General features: G+C 32.1%; 1 protein-coding gene across 6 annotated transcripts in view; it reads left to right on the forward strand.

Moving 5' to 3' along the window:
- LOC148622986 (spatacsin-like) overlaps positions 1-22,628 on the forward strand; it is a 55,319-nt gene extending 32,691 nt beyond the window's left edge. For 4 of the 6 annotated variants that reach the window (XM_088573398.1, XM_088573399.1, XM_088573400.1 and 1 more), the window contains 18 exons: positions 521-628; positions 2,273-2,471; positions 2,988-3,202; positions 4,165-4,299; positions 4,526-4,681; positions 5,980-6,114; positions 6,619-6,735; positions 8,534-8,678; positions 9,151-9,299; positions 9,711-9,848; positions 10,344-10,407; positions 17,499-17,642; positions 18,274-18,503; positions 18,873-18,980; positions 19,428-19,596; positions 19,841-20,067; positions 20,443-20,594; positions 22,063-22,628. In XM_088573398.1, the coding sequence (XP_088429524.1) occupies positions 521-628; positions 2,273-2,471; positions 2,988-3,202; positions 4,165-4,299; positions 4,526-4,681; positions 5,980-6,114; positions 6,619-6,735; positions 8,534-8,678; positions 9,151-9,299; positions 9,711-9,848; positions 10,344-10,407; positions 17,499-17,642; positions 18,274-18,503; positions 18,873-18,980; positions 19,428-19,596; positions 19,841-20,067; positions 20,443-20,594; positions 22,063-22,249 (2,778 nt within the window). In that variant the 3' untranslated portion in view covers positions 22,250-22,628. The remainder of the gene's footprint in view (positions 1-520; positions 629-2,272; positions 2,472-2,987; positions 3,203-4,164; positions 4,300-4,525; positions 4,682-5,979; positions 6,115-6,618; positions 6,736-8,533; positions 8,679-9,150; positions 9,300-9,710; positions 9,849-10,343; positions 10,408-17,498; positions 17,643-18,273; positions 18,504-18,872; positions 18,981-19,427; positions 19,597-19,840; positions 20,068-20,442; positions 20,595-22,062) is intronic. The other 2 variants (XM_088573401.1, XM_088573402.1) reach the window with 2 other exon arrangements.
- The last annotated feature ends 355 nt before the right edge of the window (positions 22,629-22,983 follow it).

Consider the following 22,983-nt stretch of genomic DNA (forward strand, 5'->3'; position numbering starts at 1 on the left):
TCTGTTAGAGTTCTAGTTGAAGCAGCATATTATAAAATGTCTCTTGTTCCATTGCCCAGAGTATGTGAAAAATTATTGGGAATGAATGCCGGTAATAAAATTTTTGAAAAAATTTTCGTATGTCTGCCTCTTATGAAAACAAAAGCATAAGTGCCTACACATAATTGAGGTGTGTGTTACTTAAAACAAAGATAACTAATTAGCAATTTGATTGGATATTTTCAATTAAATGGCTGATATGATTGGTTGGAAACGAAATCACAGTCTTATCAATTAACGAACGAGATGAACATAACACATGCTACATTACCAAATATGGTTACAATTACAGCATTCACGTCTCACTGTCTATTAATGCTTTATTTTTTAATAAAAATACCACATTTAATTTATGTTTGGTGATTGATGACTTTAATGCTAACACCATACATTGCTGTTCCTTCCTGTTTTACTTCGAGTTAAAACCATGATGGTTATTGATTGTGTATAATAAAACTTGTATGTTGTTGTTTTTATTTAGGAGTGTACAATACTATCATTTTTGAAGTTCAGTACTGAATTGGTTGACAGCAGGAACTACACACAGTGTAGAACATACCTCCAGGAGTATAAAGATGCAGTTTCTATGGTAACTTTTCATCTCTTGTTGTAGTACATACAGCTTAATATTGCTTTTTAAGTATCTTTAAAAACTTTACCTTATTTCTGTGTTACTCTTAAGGTTCAGCTTAAATCGATATCTAAAACATTCCTTATTAATGAATTTGTTTCATTCATAGTTTTAGTAACACTTCAAATTTAGTGCTGAAACATTGCCAGTCAAACTTCAGGAAAAATATTTTATAATTTCTATATACCATTGACAACAAAAACTGTAAACAACATATTTAAGAATAAATCTACACCTGTCATGAACAAGATTTGAATTCTGAAATTCATATAGTCCTGTTTCTAAATATATTATGCAGTACAAGCTAGCATGAAAAAATTGCCATTTCTTTAAAATTTAGATGAATTGAGATATTTTGTGCCATGATCCAGCTAAATACCAACACCAATATACATAAAACTATTAAAATTTTCATTCAAAGTTGGCAGTTTGTGACAAATTATTGCTAGCTTGTAATGCACTAGATATTTACGCTACAGCATATTTGCATATCTGAACAAAAAATCTGCTCTGGTAATTCTGTACAATCATTTTGATATTTGATGTTTTGTTATTAGCAAAATATGGCTGTAGTAACATGTGTTGTGAATGAAGGAAGTGTGCATTAATGTAGATTATTGTTTAAAGAACTATTAAGCAATGTGTTCAGTTACATATAAACTGCATACTTAACATCTTGACTAAAATTGTATTGACCTAGATTTGGACTTTAGCAGAGCCTTACAATTAATTATGATTGAATTTTTTAATGTGTCTGCAAAATAATGTGATATTGATGTTATGATGGCCCCTTGATAGTGATGTTATGGTGGCCTTTGATATTCAGTTTCAAGACAATAACTTGCATATAAGAAAATGTATGTTTATGAAAAGGAGCTAAAAATAGTGTGTTTTTTTTTAAATTTCTTGACAATAGCTTAAATATAAGTGTATCATAGTATGGATTGTCATGACATTGTACCATTTTGTACCAGACCACAATATAAAGTCAAGTTAATTTTAATGGTGATATCCACAACAATGTATGAATAGGGGCTAATCTGAAGATAATAAAAAACACAAGCATTTTTTGGATTGCATTGAAATTGTACCACAAAAGGAAGGTTTGGATTTGATTACTACTCTGGTTAAGAAAGCTTTTTTTATACTTATCAGTTGTATAAATTACTCATTTCTTGACATGTTTTAATGCAGTTAACTGTAATGTCTTAATCTATTTTTGCTGTTTATGGGATCTGCTGAATTCTTTATATTGTTGACATGCTGAACCTAATCCTGTTCTAGATTTTGAAAATGAGGCCTGGATTGGTAGATGTTCCATTTCAAACTTTTAAGTTATTTGGCACTATCATTCTATGTCAGAACCCTGTTTATATTAAAATCATTGAATTGCAATCCAAAGTCAGAACTGTATCAAGCTTGAATATTGTGTCCAGACTATTCCCAGCTTTTCATGGTTTAACATACGTGGTTGTATAAAGCTGCATCCTGCTGGGCATTTACATTTGTAATTACATTGTACATTGACTTGTGCTCTTTATTTGCTCCTGGAACTGTCAGTCAGTCAGATATTTCCACTTTTTCATTTTGGCACTATTTCAGGCCTTTTCTGAAAGATCAGAAGACCAGACTGACAAAGACCACCAGCAGACGACCATTCTACAGGATCAAGATTGGGTGCAGCAGACAACTTACAGGATTCTCCATTATCACATGACACATACAACCAATCTATTTGATTTGTTACAATTACTGAAGATTTTAGATACAGAGAGTGCTGTTTTGTTGTTTAACTTTGATGGTATGATCAGCTTGTGTATTAAGTGGAGAAGAAATGTCATCAATTTGATGATGTAATTTGAACTAGTTAAAAGAATGTAAGGTAGATTGGTCGGTTTATTAAAGTGGTGCCCTAAATTTTCATGACACACTGTATTAAGTCAGTATTTATTTTGTTTATATTTTTAGTCTACCATATCATGTGATAGCCTCAGTTATGATTGACAGGTATGTTTTCACCTGTCAGTGGTTTCAGGATGATAACTTGAGAGCAGATATCAAATGATTTTTTTTTTCAAACTTTTGTTATTTTAAAAATGTATGTATGGTAAAATAGAAACCAAGGTTGATTTCCAGTGCAATGCCATGTGGAATTTTTGGGGTCATTTGCATTCCACATTTTGTAATTTTCAGATGATAACATGAGAATAGATAGAAGGATTTTATTCAAACTTTATACAGACCTAACTAATTTTCATTGTAATCTTTTTACTTATAACCACTTTTTTGCTCCTGTATCATTATTTTTTCTGTATAGTTCCAGATTTTGGAATGCTATCAAGACTGCTGAATATATTGGTTAATAACCAGTTTTCCAATTTAAACTTTAACCAACTACTGGTGTCTCATGACCAATTTGTTGCTGAATGTCAAAGAGTTATCTCCCTGTTGGTTAACAAACAACTGTTTCAATCAGCAAGAGAGTTTTGTAGTGTGGCTGTGCTGGGTTCAGAGCATGTCACCCTTTCTGAGGTAAAGTTTTAGATTAAATATTTTCTAAGCAAGATGAAATCATGTCCGTCTCCAGCTTCTGCTAGAGGAAATGATACCTGATATCCTTCTCAGAAGATAAGAGATTAATCTATCTTTACTCAGGGCGTTTGTTAATTTTTCTCAGCTGATACATCTGAAATACACAGCCTTTCAGTGTCAAAATAGAAAAAAAACATATTTGATACTTTGGAATTGTGACATTTCAAGTGAAAAATTAATTTATGAAGTTGCAATCTCAAATGTGAATGATTGAAATATTTCACATGTGTATGATTGAAATACACTGTATCTCACATGTGTATGATTGAAATACACTGTATCTCACATGTGAATGATTATGATATCTCACATCGTGGCAGTAATGAAAGCTATACTCCAAGTGAAAAAGACAAATTTTACAGCTGAGGACAAATATATCATGTCCATCCTGAGGCACTGTTGAGGGTACTGGCAGAAGATGTGTTTGCTCATTTGTATGAGAAATTTTGATTTCTTGTTTCTTTCATACCTATATATACTCCCATCTGTCTAGACAGGAGCAATATGGTAAATTGGTGTTTGTCTGTCCATCATTCACACTGTGCACAATATCTCAAAATGCTACTACCAAATTTTGTTTTCTTATTGATGTTAGCTCTCGATCAATTATTATCAATTTTGTTTTTGAGTTATCAGACTTTATTACGGCCCTATAGTGAACACTCTGTCTGTCTATCTTTCTCTTTGGTCTGTCTGTGCATCTGTACGTGTGTCCTTCCTTCCTTCCTTCCTTCCTTCCTTCTTGTGTGTGAGATAAGGAAATCTGGGGCAGCTTAAAATAAGAATGTTTGGTGTAAAAACTAATCCACAGCCTTTAACCAGTTTCTTCAATTTTTTTTTCATTTTGTTTACTTTTGTTGCTTTACAACAACTTTATGATATTAATATTAAAAATTTTTCAGTTGAGATGTAGAAAAGAGCAATTAGAGAAATCTTCTGTGTGGAAATCTGGTACAGCTAGGAAAACATTTTGGTTAAAATGCAGCAATATCTTGAAAGAGAATAAAGCAGATAATGTTGTATCTCAGTTTTATCAGGCAAGATTTTTATTCTTTGTTATGTATTATTAAAGTATGACAGTGTTAGAGACCATTTAGTGATCATGGGGCACAAGTACTTTATTTAACACGATAAGAGACAGCTAAAAACTGTGTAAATATTAGAGAGTGACAGTATTTGTTCTGTTTATCTGATTTATTTGTTGGCAGATTTACTATATATTCTTGGAAGAATTCAGGTATTTATATTACTTTTCATCAATAGAGAGAAGCAGAGAATACAGAAGATTTAATTGAAAAATCTTTCCTATACCAGCTGTGTCTTGACCATTTAGAGAATGCTAAAGACCCACCTTCGTATTCCGAGTTATACAGAAAGATGTGGTTGAGTAGAATACAGGCTAAAATTGAAGGAATGGAGGTAAGACCATGTTAGTCTTAACAGGAAAAAGTAATTTATGGTTGAAATTTGTCTGGAGAGTGATGCACCTCTAGTAGTAGATATCCTTGTGTGGACTTAAAGATGAATATGCTAATATGATAATTTACCTAATTTACAGGAGTTTACACAAAGGATGATTGTTTTCTGATTCACAATGGATGAACATGTCTTAAGGTAGTTCATACCAATTACATGCAGCATTCTTTTCTGTCATCTTACAAAATCATTAGACAGTTATATTTTCTTTAAACTAATAGTGATTGAAATGATGAAATATAATATATTTAAATTACTTCAAATTTTTAACATAAAAATTAGAATGGTAAAATAAACAACATTATTTTAAAAAAGCTTCTTTCAAGGGGATATTATTGGCAGGGAAAATCTTTCAAAGGGGAGATAATTGGTGGGAAAATGATCTATTGAAATGTATAGGAAATTTTTGTTGTTTTTTTTTAATTTTACAAGAAAAGTGTTCTGTGACCCAATTTTCATTTTGAAATTTGAAGGAATGTCAGTTAAGTGTTCTTTATATAAATTATAAGAAATTTTATCCGCCAGTTCTTTAGAAGTTTGTGAAATATTAAAAATCCCCTACAGAATCCATATAAAATGTAGTAAAATATTGGCTTTAATAAGACTCAATTATCGCAAAATCTTTTTTACATTAAAATTCTAATGTATGCTCATTCAAGGTCATCTTTGAGAAAAATTAGGAAAATTTATCTACTAGAAATATTAGTTTAGTTTAAACATATTTTATTGTTCATAAGCAAGGATGGATGAGGTACAAGTTTCACAACTTAGATACGCCTTCTCCATTAATATACAATACGATTCATACTGGAACAGTTACGAACAATGGTATATTAGGAAGGATATACCTTAAGAGGGAAATCAAGGAAACCAGGATTTAAATGGTAATCATAATAATATATTACAAAAGATAAATCATAGAAAAGGAAAATAGACACAAACAAGAAACAAAGTACAACTTTTCTGCTAACTAAATAGATTTTAGGATATAGATGTATGATTAATCAGAATTTCTGTTATTTCAAATATGGTGACATTCAGATATTGACAATGCATTCCCTCCCTTGGAATATACATCTCTATTTCTGTTATTTCAGATATGGTTACATTCAGATATTGACGATGCATTCCCTCCCTTGGAATCTACATCCTTATTTCTGTTATTTCAGATAAGGTTACATTCAGATATTGACGATGCATTCCCTCCCTTGGAATCTACATCCTTATTTCTGTTATTTCAGATAAGGTTACATTCAGATATTGACGATGCATTCCCTCCCTTGGAATCTACTAAACAATTACATAATCAGAAAGATCTTCTATGCTTTGGTAAAATGCCCCATAAAGGTGAAATTGATTCAAGTCTCAACTTAAAGGTAAAACTTTATTTATTCAATTATTTTGTATTTCGCCTTAAAAAAACATTAAAATGCAAGAATTGATTAATAAGGCAAGAAACAAAACTTTGGAGCTAGGTTTAGTAGATGAAGTATTCCCCCATATTCAGACAATAATCCCATAACTTCAGATATTCTGAAGATTGGAGGCTTTTCAATACAAATAGGGAAAACTATGTGACTTGGGCATTTTCATTTCCCTTGGATAAGCACCTCAAATATGTTGACCTTATTAAGTTGTAGGTTCTTATTTAGTAATAAATCAGTTTTAAGATTTTTTAAGATGTCTATTTCTATTGAGGACGCAGGGAACATAAAGCCATATAGAAATTTAACTAGTAAATGATAATTTCTCTAGCTTGTTCCCTCTAGTGAAATGATGCAAAAATGTTAAGATCTAAAATAAAGACTGTTTGTATGTTATAAAACTTACTAAATAATAATGAGATTACGTTTAATGATTTATTTGCTTTTGAATTATAGGAAGATGCTGCATTAAATAGCATGATGGATGACCTTTTGGAAAAAGGTCAAGTTTGTGAGTGTTGCCAGCTGTCTGCTGAATTTAAACATTATAGTCAAGATTTGACGATTATACTAGTAAGTACTGCACAGATATTTTGTTAAAATGATTTAAGAGTAGCATTTTTAATTCTTTTGTTGAACTTCTACAAAAGAAAATACCCCTGCTTCAAATGGACTCAAAAGTGAGACCTTTAATTTGGATTAATTTCCCTTTAGAGTCATCCAACAGTAACTAAATTCCTGCATGTACGTCTACATATGATATCCAAACTTCTTACAGAATAACATTGTAATTCCTTGAGCAGTTTAGGAGGAGTTGCCCTTACAAGGTTGTAATATGTAAAACCCATAATTTGAAATATCTCCCTTTAGAGTCCTCTGACAGTTATTGTTTTCCTTCATGTACTTCTACACATGATGTCAAACTTTCCTATAAAATTACATGAAAATCCCTTTAGTGGTGAAGGAGAAATTGCGCTTATGAGGTTAAACATGTAAAACCCATAATTTGGATTATTTCCATTCAGAGTCCTCCTACAGTAATTATGTTTCTTAGTGCAACATCTACATATCATACCCAACCTTCTTATAAACTTTCATCAAAATCTCTTGAGCGGTTTACAAGGAGTTGCGCTTATGAGGTTTTAACATGTAAAACCTTTAATTTAGATTGTCTTCCTTTAGAGCCCACCGAAAGTGTATATATTCCTTCAAGCACATCTACATATGATGAGTAATTTATTGCAGCTTATGCATTATCAACTTTGATAACATTTTGTAAATTCTTTTCTTACGCAGACTTTTTGTATCGCCGTAGACTTCTCACAATTAGGCTTCTGGAACAGGGTTATGTTGCTACAAGATTGAAGTCATCACTACAGAAGTTTTATGGTCGTCATCACAAACTTGTGAATCATTACGGTGTGTCCATCTGCACCATGAAAACTGATTTGTTCAAGGTGTCATAGTTTTCCCTTCCTCTTTTGTCTACCCTAGACTTGACTTTTTATGAGCATCGGCAGGTGTTTCTAGAAAAGCAGAGGACACTTACCCTTCTGGTGCACCTGGTCCATGCTTCCAATTTTTTTTAGTGGAGTCCAAGTTGCTCATTTACCTTTGTTACTTAGTATATATCATTTTGGTTATTTTATGTTCTTTGTTCTATTTGTCTGTTTTCTATGTCTGGTCTTTGTCCCTGGATTGCATTCTTTTCATTTCCGCTAGAATCTTGGTTCCATTAATTACCCTTTGCTACAATTTCAAAAGTTTCATGATTGAAATTTTGCATTTTTTTCCAAGAATAGTTTAAAAAAGATAAAGATCCGATTGAATTTTTCAGTTTTAGTATAAATGGTTTATGATATATCTATCTTATGAAAAGATGGTGTTTTATGTGAACCACTCAAAATATGTATCCTTTTAACTTTTATGAAATTGTTTTATTATTGATGTTGATAATAACAAGGTTTGTTTACTATTGCTAACATGAAAAAAAAAAGAAGATTCATTTGATACAAACATTTACAGAACATACTTTTGTGTGGGGAATTCCATCGAATTCCTTGATCGGTACACATATAGCTAAAATTCTAGTTAATCAAAGTTTCATCTGTCCTTTTTTAGTTTAACAGCATTAATTTTTTTCCATATAATTTCAATATAAATCATGACAACTAATAGTAGAATGTTAATCACTTTAATATGAAAATAAGTAGAAAGTAAAATTCAAGTCTGTAACTTTTTCATTCAATTTTTTCAACTACTTTTAGCTGAAGACAATGAAATATTTACACATATGTAAATGTTTGAGTGAAAAATCATTTTGGTTATTTCATAATTTTAAATGCTGTATGAGACTATTTATATATTCCAGACCTGTATAAGGCTTGCCCTCGGTGAAGTCAGTCTAAAGCAGAATATGGACATGGATATGGTTAACTTAGTGGCTGGTGGTCCAGGGAGGTTACACAGGGCCTCAGTATCCTCCCCAGCTTTGGTACCAAAGTCTTCCAGTGGTAGTAAGTATGATATTACCATCTTAGTGGCTGGTGGTTCAGTGAGATTACACAGGGCCTTGGTATGCTCCCTAGCTTTGGTACCAAAGTCCCCCACTGGTAGTTAGTATGATATTACCATGTTAGTGGCTGGTGGTCCATAGAGGTTACACAGGGCCTGAGTATCATCCCCAGCTTTGGTAACAAAGTCCCCCACTGGTAGTAAGTATGATATTACCATCTTAATGCTGATGGTCCAGGGAGATTACACAGGACCTTTGTTACTTTACCAGCTGTGGTGTTAAAGTCCTCCAGTGTTAATAAATATCCCTGCAAGGTAAAATAATCAAACTTAAGGATTATATGATTAAAATGCAAGGGGTATTTTTTTGTGAGCTTGCTAATCGTATCCCTGATTTTATCATGTTTTTTGTCTATTTTTGACTGATCTTTACCAATGGTTTTGTTTTGTATTTAAAATTGTTCCTAATTTCAGATTTATTGGTTCCTATGGGTCCAGTCACTTACAGTTCATTTGGCATTGAAATGGAAAAGGTTGTTAGTACTATGGAGACCTTGTCTTCACATTGTAACCATGGAAATCAGTTCTGTAAACAAATTATCAACTGCTTTGTTATATCATTGGTAAGAATCATATTTGTTAGTGTTAATGACAAGATCCCTCTTGCTGTATTTTGATAAGATATTTTACTGCTTAAGATTTGATCACTGATAATTTTCCCACATCTCTGTTTATTAAATATGTCTCTTGAGTTGTCTATTTGTACACCTGTTTATCATATGTGATCTAGTTTAGGATAAACATATTAAGTAAAGTATAAATCATTGTACAGTAATTACATATACAATACTTCTTTTTATCGTATTATTGCTATTTTAATTTAAAAAATTAGGAATTAAATTTCATGGTTTAAAACTACTACTTGGATACTTACAGCATTCCATACCCCTACCTGTGGCATTATGAAACTATTGTTATAAAAGTGTAAATGCTTATTAACTTATAAACTGCTACAAATATTGCATTTTTTTAAGGTTTTAAGTTCCAGTTATGAAAGTGTTGTCAACAGTGAAGAATTTGAAATATTACGATCATTATTAGAAACAGACTTCCCATATAAAGTTAAACTTGCTGGAGACTATTTAATGAATAGTTCTCTATCAGCAGCTGAGGTAAGATATAACTTTCTAGGGATTATCTGATAATTAGTTTTCTCCTGTTAGCTCATATAAGTCTTTAGTCATATCTGAAAGTTTTCAGATAAATAGGTGTCTATCAGCAAATGAGGATACATTTCTTGGAACTATCAAATGAAATTTAGACCATTATCTATTCAACTTCAATTTTTTTGTTACCAAAAAAACTTTATAAAGTAATTGATTGACAAAATTTGTTGTAATTTGTTTTTTTGTTTGTTTTTGTTTGTTTTTTGTTTTTTGTTTTTTTTTGTCATTTTTTTTAAACTCTGAAAATCCATTGTTTCTTTATTTATAAATGTATACCACAAAAGAGACCATGGTGATAATTCTTAAACATGTATAAAACTAACTGCCATGCCTGGCTTTTTTCTATTTGCCCAGTAAAATAAAAAATTGAAATAAAATCGAAAGTTACTAGAATAAAATTTTAACACAGAAATAAAGAAATATGTCAATTATGTTTTATAGGTAACTGGTTTTCTGTCCGATTCCTTCGTTACGTCTTACAAAGTCAAACATGGACTGGTGGAGGGTAAGTTCATATACTGGTATCACTTCCAGGTAGGAATATACATGTCTTTCTACAAATGTTTTAGAAGGTCATTTAGGGGGTTTATATATACGAGTCATACAATGAAGGATATTTACTGATAATGGAAGAAAGAATACAAATAAAGAGTTTAAATTTTTCACTACATTTGACCAAGCTAAGTTTGGAATTCAATACGTTTGACTAAGCTATGTTTGGAACTTTGTTTTTTTGATTGTGCTTTTGTTATGTTGACGATGGGTTTAGTTCACGTGGGTGCTCGCTCCTACAGGTGTACTTGGTCATGCTCCCAGTTTTTAGTGGAGTCGAGGTTGCTCATTTTCTTTTGTTTCTTTGTCGAGTTATTTTGGTTATTTCGTGTTCTTTGTTGTGTGTGACCATTTTTCCTGTTATCCTTGGGTTAATTCTTTTAATTGGTTCCCTTGGCTACTCTTTCTATAGTCTATTCTAAGTAGCTGATGAAAAAAACAGTATTTGTATACAATAAAAGAAAATGAGTAAAAGAGCATCAGCGTTTGATTTTTAAAATTTCTGACTTAATAATCTTTGCAGACCATTAGGTTTTACATACTTGTATCTTTGTGTTGTGCTGTAAAAATACAGGTCCATGTATGATATTTGATATATGGACATGTGAAACATGGGAATTTAGATTCAACATACTGTTATTATGATGTTACATTGATCCTTGGTAATATTGTATTTGATATTGTAATTATTGATTATGACACTTTTTGGAATAGCTGTTATGATTGATTGTTTGTTCATGTAAGACAGCTGCACCTGTCTTCAATCGAAAATGACAATTTATGGAAAAAAATATTTTTAAATATGGAATAGATTAAATGTTGTATTAAATCATGCCAGGGAAAATGATGAGATGTATTCTGTTGACATGACATTTATAGTGAGCACTGCAAAGCCGTGTGAGCTCTACGGTTAGTCCAAATTCTATCTTAATTTGCCTTAAGGTTCCTCAATATATTACCAAAAAAAAGTTATGCCCGAAAGTAACAAAAAGTGACTGTCCTTACAGAGAAAATTCAACGTTTTCTTAAATCAAAAAGATAAAAGTATATAGGTTAATATAATGTTTCAGTATAAATAACTTCATCTTTTCTGATAGTTTTGGAATCTTTTCTAATTTTTTTACTTATTAAAAGAATTGAATATGTGTTTTTAAAAAGTTCTGGAAAAAAAATGGATGTACATACGTATATCTCCACTGTTCCACTGTTGCTGTTATCAAGAACATTACCTGCCTCAAAAAAATATAACTCCAAATGAATGGAATTTACAGCTGTCAGTTGCATCTGAACTTTGTTAACATCACATGATATTGTGAAATATTCCCACCATCCATCAAGAACTGTAATATTTCTGGTATCTGTACAAATTCATCTGAAATATAATTAAAAATATTGCACTCACGAAAAAGAATTATCCAAACCCTCCTTTTTGTGCCTATGTGGTTTTAATGACCTGGACTAATCTTACAAGTCTCGCTCAGACAGTTCAAGTATGGTAAAACTCAAGGTGCTCCTGGATAAAGGCAATGCCTACTTCATATTTTCTGTTGATTGTAGTAGAAATAGGGTGTTTAAAAAGTTCCCAACATCATTACATAGTAATAGTAACTTCTAACTTAAGGAATTGATATTCTTTGGTGATTGGTTATGTACATAAAAGTTGTCTTTTCATGATTCCTTTGATTTCCATGATAAGGGTAACAACAAAATTACTGAACTCTCATCCGATCCATAATAAGGCAAGTCGAAAACAGATCTGGCAAAATCCATATTACACAACCAGAGCAGCTTGTACTGCAATGGTTCTGACTTTGTACAGGCATTTCAAACGGGGGATTAAATCTAGGTTTTATAGGGCACTAAACCTCCCTCTTCCATTGCAATGAAAATATTCCGGTGGTGATTTAATAGCATTTGCATGCTATTGCATCATAATCAGTAAATCAGCGGTCACATCAGTACAAAGAACAATTTACAAAAACAATCATTACTCATTATATAGATGGCAGTGATTTACCGAATGTTCCCAGTGTTTTTTTGATAATTCAGACTTTGAAATAAATTCGGTAATTTCATTCTCACACTTTCTCCCACCATTTCTGCATTATTCATTGTTATTTTCAACATAAGTTTCAAATTTTGTGAACAGCGAATTGATTTCAAAGTTGTGACGTTTTGGTGAGAGAAAATCCGAGGGTGAAATTAATTTCACAGTGTGAATTATTGAAATTTATTTCACTGGGAACATTCGATAAAACACTGCTATCTATATAATAAATTGGTAAGAAACGATTTCAAAATAACTGTATAGATGAAGATACAGGAATAACTGAGACTCTTTTAGAAGTGTGTGAAATGGGGGAAAATGGTTATGAATGAACTCCTTTCCATAATCAACATCAAGCTAATGAAAAGTTACTTTATTATAGCTGTATCAGTATAGGGGAGGGTGATAGGGCAGTACGTCATTCTGTCTGTATACTTTATTTCACACTTTAGTTACCCAGATGGGTCCCCTACTTTCGTCTGTTATTCCTCCTACACCACTGAATTAAATTCAGTGTAACTGTCAAAATCATCGGTATGTTTTCTCATTGTGCACCTCTTTAAGAATTGGATCCTAATCAATTTAGGAGTTTCACTTTGCAAATTGTGAATGTTGTTATTTATGAATATAGGATACCTATTTCTGTAACTCTTCACTGAATGGAATTTAATGAAACATTCATTGATTATGTATCAAATATTAGAGATTCTTATTTTAGAATTTGATCTGAATGTTCTTTGGGGTTTCCTGTAGCATTTTTTAATATAGGGTATCCATCCTTTATTGTTGATGCTTTTAGACTTGTGGACACTCTAGAATCAACATCTTTCAATTGCTTTTGATCAGTTTTAAATTAACATAGGTATAGTCCTTATCACGATCTTGAACAGTATTGATTGTCAAGGTCATTGGTCTAAAGGTACATGTCCTCAAATGGGGACTAGGGGGCATTAATTTAGTTTTTCTACTTTTTATAATGATTTAATTGACTAAGCATTATGACTTGTAAGTTTTACAATCTTCATTGAAGACTTCCAATTACAAAATGTGAATGTCCAAACATTGCACTTTGATACTCAATGATATTGTCACATATCTAAAATAAACTAAGTCACATATTTTACAAGTTGAAACATTCTTAATATCTTTGATACAGAAGATATTTCTTTATGCTTTTATGCTATTTTAATTCTTTTTGATCCCAGAAACCTATGCCCTCCCCATGACCCTGCCTCACACCCATGCACACACACACACAGTTTATCACTATTAATTATTTTGAATATAAGGAACCATTTTTAGCTCACCTGGACAAATGCCATGTGAGCTATTGCCATCACTTGGCATCTGTCGTCGTTGTCGTCATAGTCCATCATTGTCGTCCGTCATCGTCGTTAACAATTATAAAAAACTCTTCTCCTCTGAAACTACTTGACTTATTAGAACCAAACTTGGTATAAATGTTCCTTGGGGTATCCTGTGAAAAACTGATGTGGGCTGCCGTTACTAAAAATAGAACATAGAGGTCAGACGGCAGATTTTTGTATATATCTCCAAGACCATTAGGTTTAGCTAAATTCTGACAGGGTAAAAGTGTTTAGCATGATGAGATCTATCTCTGGTTAAATTTTGGTTGTAATCCATTAAGCCATGTTGGAGTTATTGGCCTTTTTCTACGATTTTTGCTATTTTTAATGTTATTTCTTTTAAAAAAAATCTTCTCCTCTGATACTACTTAACCAATTGAAACCAAACTTGGTATGAATGTTCCTTGGGGTATCCTGCATAGAACTAATGTGGTGATTTTTGATCTGTCAAAAACATGGCCATCTTTACTAAAAATAGAACATAGGGATCAGACAGTAGTTTTCTGCATATATCTCCAAAATCGTTAGGTTTAGGCAAATTCTTTCAATTGCTGAAATGATCCTTATTATCAGGACTACAAAAGTGTTCAGGAATAAAAGTTTTCAGATGACTCCTTGTAAGAGTTATTGCCCTTGAAAGGGGAAAAATGACTTTTTTTTAAACAGTTTTCAGTCAATATCTTGAAAACTATGATAGATTAAAAGAAACTTTCAATTGTTGAAATGATCCTTATGATAAGTCCTACCAAAGTCTTCTTGAGTCAAAATTGTTGGACAACTTCTTGTTAAATTTATTGCCTTTGAAAGGCAAAATTCAACCAGGTGGGCGATTCAGGCTCCTGGGAGCCTCTTGTTTGAAACTTGCATACTGTTTTATAAATTTTCTAACACACCATTTGTTTGCTATCACCTAAATTTTAGAGGCCAAAAGATACAAACTTAATGAATTTTATGTGGTATTTAATGAATGTGTCAGTATTTGAATATAAAAAATGGAAGTTGCATGTATCAAAATTTGTGTCAAAATCAATTTGTTTGGTATTATCTAGATAATAGATCTAAAGTAAAATCTATATTGAAATAACTTTCTTGCAATAGATTTATATTGTCATATCTGTCATGGAACTACCATACATCACATTCAAAATGTTATTTCTAATGTACTTTGGCTTTTCTACATTGGTGATGATAGTGTGAAAGTAATTTCTCTTCCCAAATATTGACATTTGATGTGTTTTGATTATTTATTTTGATGAAGTGCCATTTCATTGATATCAGAAAATTTCCTTCCTCTGAGAGTTTTCAACACGTCTTTGGTTTAATGGCTATCCATTTACATAACTGCAATCGCTCGTAATCATTTGGTAGAAAAATTTCTAACACATCTGATAATCTTAGGAGAGTCTTGCATCATCTTAACTGGCAGTCTTTATTATAGTTCAGAACAAATATTTATCGCTATAATGAAATGGGTCACAACATCTTTGTTTTATGTTGAATTTGAATATTCGGTATTCAAATATCAACTAGACGATTTATTAGAATTGTCCTTTATTGTTTGTGCTATCAATTAAACTCCTAATGGAATTTGGCACTTTTATTTGGATGTCTGCAGTTGTTAATTGTTTGTCATCAATTGATCATTTTTCTATTATGTTGGTAATAAAATGGACATCTTGGATTCATTTGCTTGATATCTTGATTATTTGTGGCACAACTTTCTCACCTCATATTCTGAACGTCTATTTGACTAACTTCAAATGGAAAAAGATGTACGATCATATGAATTAAATGTCTGATAGATAAATGTCTCAATTATAATGGACTGCTACATTCAACCATTTTACAGATCATAGAAAATGTAAAGAAAAGAGTAGTTTTAAATTGTTCTACTTTATTTTTGAACATTTGTATTTGTGTATGTTGTTAACTGTATAGTAGGAGAAAGTAAGGCTAGACTTTTTATCCCCTTACCAACAAGATAAAGGAATGTTATTGTTCACCCATGTGAACACTCTAGAATCAATATCCTTCTAAGGAGTTTGTGTAAACATGTTTCATACTCAACGCTCATTATGAGTATCTAGAACCCCACCATGCTCTGAACTTTTAAGGTTAGATGGCAAAGGTGCTACAAATAATCTCTAGCTATTGTATCTTATTGATGACTGTTAAAGTTTAGTGCTCAAAAATATGGTCCTAGTAGTTGTCTTCAGATATTATTATGTTAATTTCAGAAGTTACATGCTTTCTGATTGGTTAAAAAATTTTGTCCACCATCTCATATATCAAATTTTTTAATGCGACTGTGACATTACTAACCATTTTTGAGATAAAGGATACTACAGACACTGTGAAGTCAGCCTCATATCGTGACCTTCACTTAGAAATCGATGGTAAAGGAAAACTATTGACCAAACTTTACAACAAACGTGATGACTTTTCATTCAAAATTGTCAACTTTCATCTGTTGGCAACATCCCTTCAGCACCTGCATATGGAGTGTTCATATTACAACTCATACATTATGCCAGAGCTTGCAGAGACTACGCAGACATTTTGTATCACACTAGAATTCTAACAAATAGGCTTCTAGAACAGGGTTATGTTGCTACAAGATTGAAGTCATCACTACAAAAGTTTTATAGTCATCATCATTAACTCTTGGATCGTTATGGTGTATCCATCTGCACCATGAAAACTGATTTGTTCAACATGTCATAGTTTTCCTGTCCTTGTTTGTCTACCCTGGACTTGACTTTTTATGAGCAACTCGGCGGGTGTTTCTAGAAAAGCAGAAAACCTTTACCCTACTGGTGCACCTGGTCCATGCTCTTAGGTTTTAGTGGAGTCTGAGTTGCTCATTTGCTTTTGTTACTTTGTATGTATGATTTTAGTTACTTTATATTCTTTGTTTTGTATGTCTGTTTTCCATGTCTGGTCTTTGTCCCTGGATTGCATTCTTTTAATTTCCGCTATAACCTTGGTTTCCTTGATTACTCTTTCATGATTTTGAAATTAAAACTAAATTATAAGGAATGAATGTTAATTTTTTTTTCATTCTACACAGCCAAAGTGCCACGTATGATAATCATATGGTGCTTGATTCATATGATAATCATATGATAATCATATGGTAATCATATGATAATCACATGGTAATCATATGATAATCATATGGTAATCATATGGTAATCATATGAAAATCATATGATAGTCATATGATTTTCACATTATTCTCATATGTTAATTTTGACTTGAAAACTTGAAAATCATGTGATTATCATATATATCGAGCACCATATGATAATCATATGGTGCAAACCATATGATTCTCATGTGTGGCACATTTGCTTGTGTATTTGAAATAACTTCAAGGCATGTGGTGCACACTTGTTTAATCAGTATGTAATTGAGGTTATTTCATATAGACAAAAAAGATATAACAATCATTCCATATGTACCCTAAAACCTAAAGTTGTTGGAGATTTTGCATTAATACTTCTTAAATTTCTTTTTTCTTTGTGACATATTCAATTGTATTGACATTTCCATATCTTTGTTTTCTGGTGGAATATTTTGTTTAATGTAAACAATTTTATCTCATGTTGCCTGTGTTTTGTATTATAGAAAAACCTGATTTGATGTTTGATGACTCTGAGGGGAGTGTATCACAGTTCATTAAGCTATGTCCTGATCCCTCTCTATTGGGGGACAGAATTCTAGATGCTGTCATTACTTTGTCTGTTGATCAAGACCTACTTTCACCTCAAGGTATGTATTGTCTATGGATTACTTAGGTTCTGCTGATGTCAATACTGAATGAATAAGAAGATATCTGTAATGCTGATAGGGCAATAAATCCAACAATACCTAACTGACCAAGGTTCCTGTTTAGTAGAATAACATTCCTTTATTGAATTCACACAGTATAAGACTTTATACACTTAAAATAAACTCATGAAAGGCTATGTATAAACACTTAAAGGAAAAAGAAATCACCTAGTTTTAAAATACTCTTCATGAATTATAGAAGAAAACAGATGATATTCATATAATATCAATGGTAAGAGATGACTGGCTATGAAAAATTATCTTGGTTTTGTACAAGTGTATATAGTGAATTATAAGTAGTGATTTTGTTTATTATTTTCGTTTTTTATATTTTGAATGAAGTACTTGTATTGTAGTAATTTTGAATGAAATACATGTATTGTAGTAATTTTGACTGTAAAATACTCATAAACATTTATATATGGGCTTTTGAATGAAGTACATGTATTGTAGTAATTTTGAATGAAATACATGTATTGTAGTAATTTTGAATGAAATACATGTATTGTAGTAATTTTGACTGTAAAATACTCATAAACATTTATACTGAGTATTTTATATCAACTTTCAGTACTAGCTATGCAGACAGATATATTGATACTTGCCCATTCTTGCCACACAGTTGCCTGTAATATGGAGGGTATCTCTAATGTCTTAAGGGCAGCCAGAGCTCTGACGTCATGTCTACAGTCAACTCAACAATTTACACTCATGGTAAACTATCCCTTCAAAGAAGTCTGGCAACATTTTACTCTCATGGTAAAACATCCCTTCAAAGTTTGGAAACAATTTACTCTCATGGTAAACAATCCTTTCAAAGTTTGGCAAATTATTATAGTACCATTTTTGTGAACAATAGAAACATTTCTTAGTGTGATTAGACTTGAACTTTCCATATAGCACATTTAGAGAGTTAATATTAATTTATCTGTATCCAATCAGCTTGACTTAGTGCACTTGTTATATAAATGAAATACTGAAGTGCTGATTCTAAAAGGGCATAAATACATACTTAAAACAATTCAAAAGTTCATGGTGTATTTTTGTTTTGTTTCAATCTGTATTTATAAAGTAATTTTCATTGATGTGTAGATGTTCTATTTTGTATATATGTGATACATAGCTGGTGTATGGTTTAAATAGTGATGACTTATCCATTGTGTTTTACAGGTACAATTACTTACAGGTATAGGGCGGTTTGGAGAAATGACATATATATTTGACAGCATAAAACAAAATGATCAGTTTGAGTTATTGTTAAAGAAAGGAGTTGATAGAGTAAGTTATTTATTGATGATGATGATTTCATGGGACTGGTGTTAAAAAAACCGAAACTAAACCATTACATTTCTTATACCCTAATGCACTTTGTGGGAGGTATATAGTTATCATATTTCCACTTTATGTTTTCCCTATTTACCTCAGCCACTTGATATTTGGACAGAAGCTTCATATAGGATTCAATTCTAGACTGAAGTGATATCAACTTCCTGTTTGACAACATGGGACAGGGAGAGGGGGTAAATACTGTTTGTACTAGAACTTACTTTTTTTTCTTCTTTGTAACATAAGCAGTATACAGAAAATGAGCCACTGCAACTTAACTGATTGGTACAAACTGTGATTCCTTAAAGTATAGAAATATCAGAATAGCAAACAATTTTAGAAAATTCGTTTCAATATTTTTATGGTATTGTTGGGAGTACTTATGTTTATATTTGACAGGACAACAGATTGAAGCTTTCTATCTTGGATTACCTGAAGCGATACCACCCTAAAGATAAAGAGACATATGACATGGTAGCCCATAATTTTATGTTACACAGACAGATAGCAGAAACATTAGAGACAAGAGCTATCTCAGCATTAGATGGACTGAAAAGTAAACCACTGGGTTGGTATTGGCCTGTACACTGTTTATTATCTTATATTAACTATAATTCAGCTAATTTAACATAAGCAGTTTATAATCACTTGGGTTCTCCATAAAGTATGGAGGGGATGGAATGTTTTGTCAAAATATTCTCTGAAGAATATCAAAAAGATCAGAGTAAGCTTACATCAGTCTACCTATAACTTCTAAAATTAGTCACAATCATTGTCCATATGTCACGTATGTCATATGTATTATTTTACAGAGAACACGTCAGAAGTACAGACCTCTCTACAGACTGTTATCCAATACTTCACTGATGCTGCAGGCAGTTACAGTAAGGAGAAATGTGTACGCCATGCCCAGAAATGTGTCCGACAGGCCAGACTAGTAGCTCTTCAATTACACCACCTGTCTTCTGGTACACAGCTTTTACACCTGTCTGATCAGGAGGCTGACATTATTATATCAAAACATCCTAAATTTCTTGAGGTATCTATATTAAAATTATAATACACTTAAAATGGTACAGAGATTGGCGTACAGAGTAACATTTTCAGATAATAGCTTTATCATGGTCAAGGATTTGCCCTGTTTCTGATTTTACAAACCACAAGTTAAAACTTTTTTGGTAAACTTGAAAGTTAAATATGAATTTATGAAGTAGACCTGTTTTAAAAGACACAAACACCAATATTGTCCAGGTCCTGTGTAATCTGTCTTTTGTTGGTTCCATGTGTGAAAATTGTTTTTCAGAATTTTTATTCCAAAATGTCTCATCCCACTAGAAGTGCCAAGATAGACTCAAGCAAATTTGATACCTTATGAAAACAGCTAAAAATTCAGGGAACTACATTATATTTTCAGGCATTGATATTGAGCCAGAGTTATGGAAGAAAAGGTTGTTGGCCTGATGCTATCTGTAACAATGTTATACTGAATGGTGACTTCAGATATTTACAAGACTTCAAACAACATCTTAAGTTGTCTCCATCACAGATTAAAGAGACTGTCTTAAGGTTAGTTATGTTGGAGTTATCTCCCTCACAAACTAAAGAGGCTGTCTTAAGGTTAGTTATGTTGGAGTCATCTCCGTCATCGATTAAAGAGGCTGTCTTAAGGTTAGTTATGTTGGAGTCATTTCCGTCACCAATTAAAGAGGCTGTCTTAAGGTTAGTTATGTTGGAGTCATCTCCGTCATCGATTAAAGAGGCTGTCTTAAGGTTAGTAAGGTTGGAGTCATACTTTTATTTCGTGGGGTGACCATTTTTGTGGTTTTCATGGGTAGGTCAAACTACAAAATTTGGTTCCAAATGAAAAGTAGATTCCCATTGATGTGTATACTGAAAACTTTCAAACCACTTATTAGGCAGACTTTATAGCTGATCTGATCTGAAAGAAAGGATATCGTTTGGCTAGATCCTTCAATCTCAGTTTCTGATATATAGATGACGTATTATCTTTAAATAATCCTAATTTCGGGGATTTGATAAATCACATCTACCCCAAAGAACTTGAGATAAAGGATACTACAAACACTGTGAAGTCAGCCTCATATCTTGACCTACACTTAGAAATCGATGGTAAAGGAAAACTATTGATCAAACTTTACGACAAACGTGATGAATTTTCATTAAGAATTGTCAACTTTCATCTGTGGCAACATCTCTTCAGCACCTGCTTATGGAGTGTTCATATGACAACTCATACTTTATGCCAGAGCTTGCCGAAACTATGCAGATGTTTTGTATTGCGCTAGAACTCTAACAAATAGGCTTCTTGAACAGGGTTATGTTGCTACAAGATTGAAGTCATCACTACAGAAGTTTTATGGTCATCATCATGAACTAGTGGATCGTTATGGTGTATCCATCTGCACCCTGAAAATTGATTTACTCAACGGCTATAGTTTTCCTTTCCTTGTTTGTGTACCCCGGACTTGACTTTTTATGAGCAACTCAGCGGGTGTTTCTAGAAAAGCAAAGGACGCTTATCCTACCGGTGCACCTGGTCCATGCTCCCAGTTTTCAGTTGAGTCTGAGTTGCTCATTTACTTTTGTTACTTTGTATGTATGATTTTAGTTACTTTACGTACTTTGTTGTGTACGTCTGTTTTCCATGTATGGTCTTTGTCCCTGGATTACATTCTTTTGATTACCACTATAACCTTGGTTCCTTTGATTACTCTTTCAAGAATCCACAATCCTGTGTTTCTCCCCTTAGGCACAAAAATTGGTATCCACGAATTAAAGTACTTCCATAGTACTTTGTTTTCTACAAAAAATTCTAAGAAAGTGAAAGATGTATTTGCTGTTCTTACTTTAATTCTCAGATACTTTGCAATAATTGAATAAATATTCATTACTAGTGCCAGTAAATTTAATGTGTACTTTCATACTTAGTTGACACACACTAACTGAATTATATGCTTTGAAGACATGATACATGACTAACTGCTATCAATATTCAACATGTATTTGTTTTAAGGTATCAACAGTCTCCAAACAAGACTAACTCATCATTAGGTAACCTGAAGAAATTGTTAACTTACTGTAAGGATGTAGAGATACAGTATAATCTGGCTGTAGAGTTTAGTCTCAAAGATATTGTTACATCATTAGAAAATGGGGATTCTGGTGCCTATATCAAAGATATCATAGCCAATAAAATATAATGCCATCTCATAGCAGGTGCAGGGAAGCTGTTTATACTGAATTATAAACGGTATTAAAGTTTTCATATCCATTATAATATGTTACCACACATTATGGGTAAGAACAGAAAAGGTCTTCAGTTAAATAAATGATGAGTAGTAAAGAAACAGACAATATATGAAAACTCTCACATGGTTTATGATGTTTTTTTTTTTTTTTGAGTAATAAGATATTTTAATTTTGTTATACAGTATGGTACTGATCAACACTAGAATGTGTAACATATTTGTAGGTAGTCGATATATTTGTAAGATTTATGATAATTTGTTGGGTTTTGTTGTTTGTTTTGTTGAGTTTTTATTTCATTTCATAATAAATTTATATGAAGTTAAAATATTATTCAGTCAGAGTTTGGTATTTCTTTTGACCTGTTGTTGTTAACTGTTAACAGGAATCCTTTTTAGCTCACCTGGCTGAAGGTGAGCTATTGCCATCACTTGGCGTTTTTCGTCGTCATTGCCATCATCATCTGTAGTCTTTTGTTTTTAACAATTTTTCAAAACTCTTTTCCTCTGACACTACTTGACCAATTGGATCCAAACTTGGTATGAATGTTCTTTTGGGTATCCTGCATAGAACTGATGTGGGAATTTTTGCTAAGTCAAAAAACATGACCACCGTAACTAAAAATAGAACATAGGAGTCAGACAGTAGTTTTTTGTATATATCTCCAAAACCATTAGGTTTAGCTAAA

This window comes from Perna viridis, chromosome 3, assembly GCF_037379345.1.
Source record: "Perna viridis isolate PV_CMFRI_1.1 ecotype Kerala chromosome 3, ASM3737934v1, whole genome shotgun sequence".
Taxonomy (NCBI): domain Eukaryota; kingdom Metazoa; phylum Mollusca; class Bivalvia; order Mytilida; family Mytilidae; genus Perna; species Perna viridis.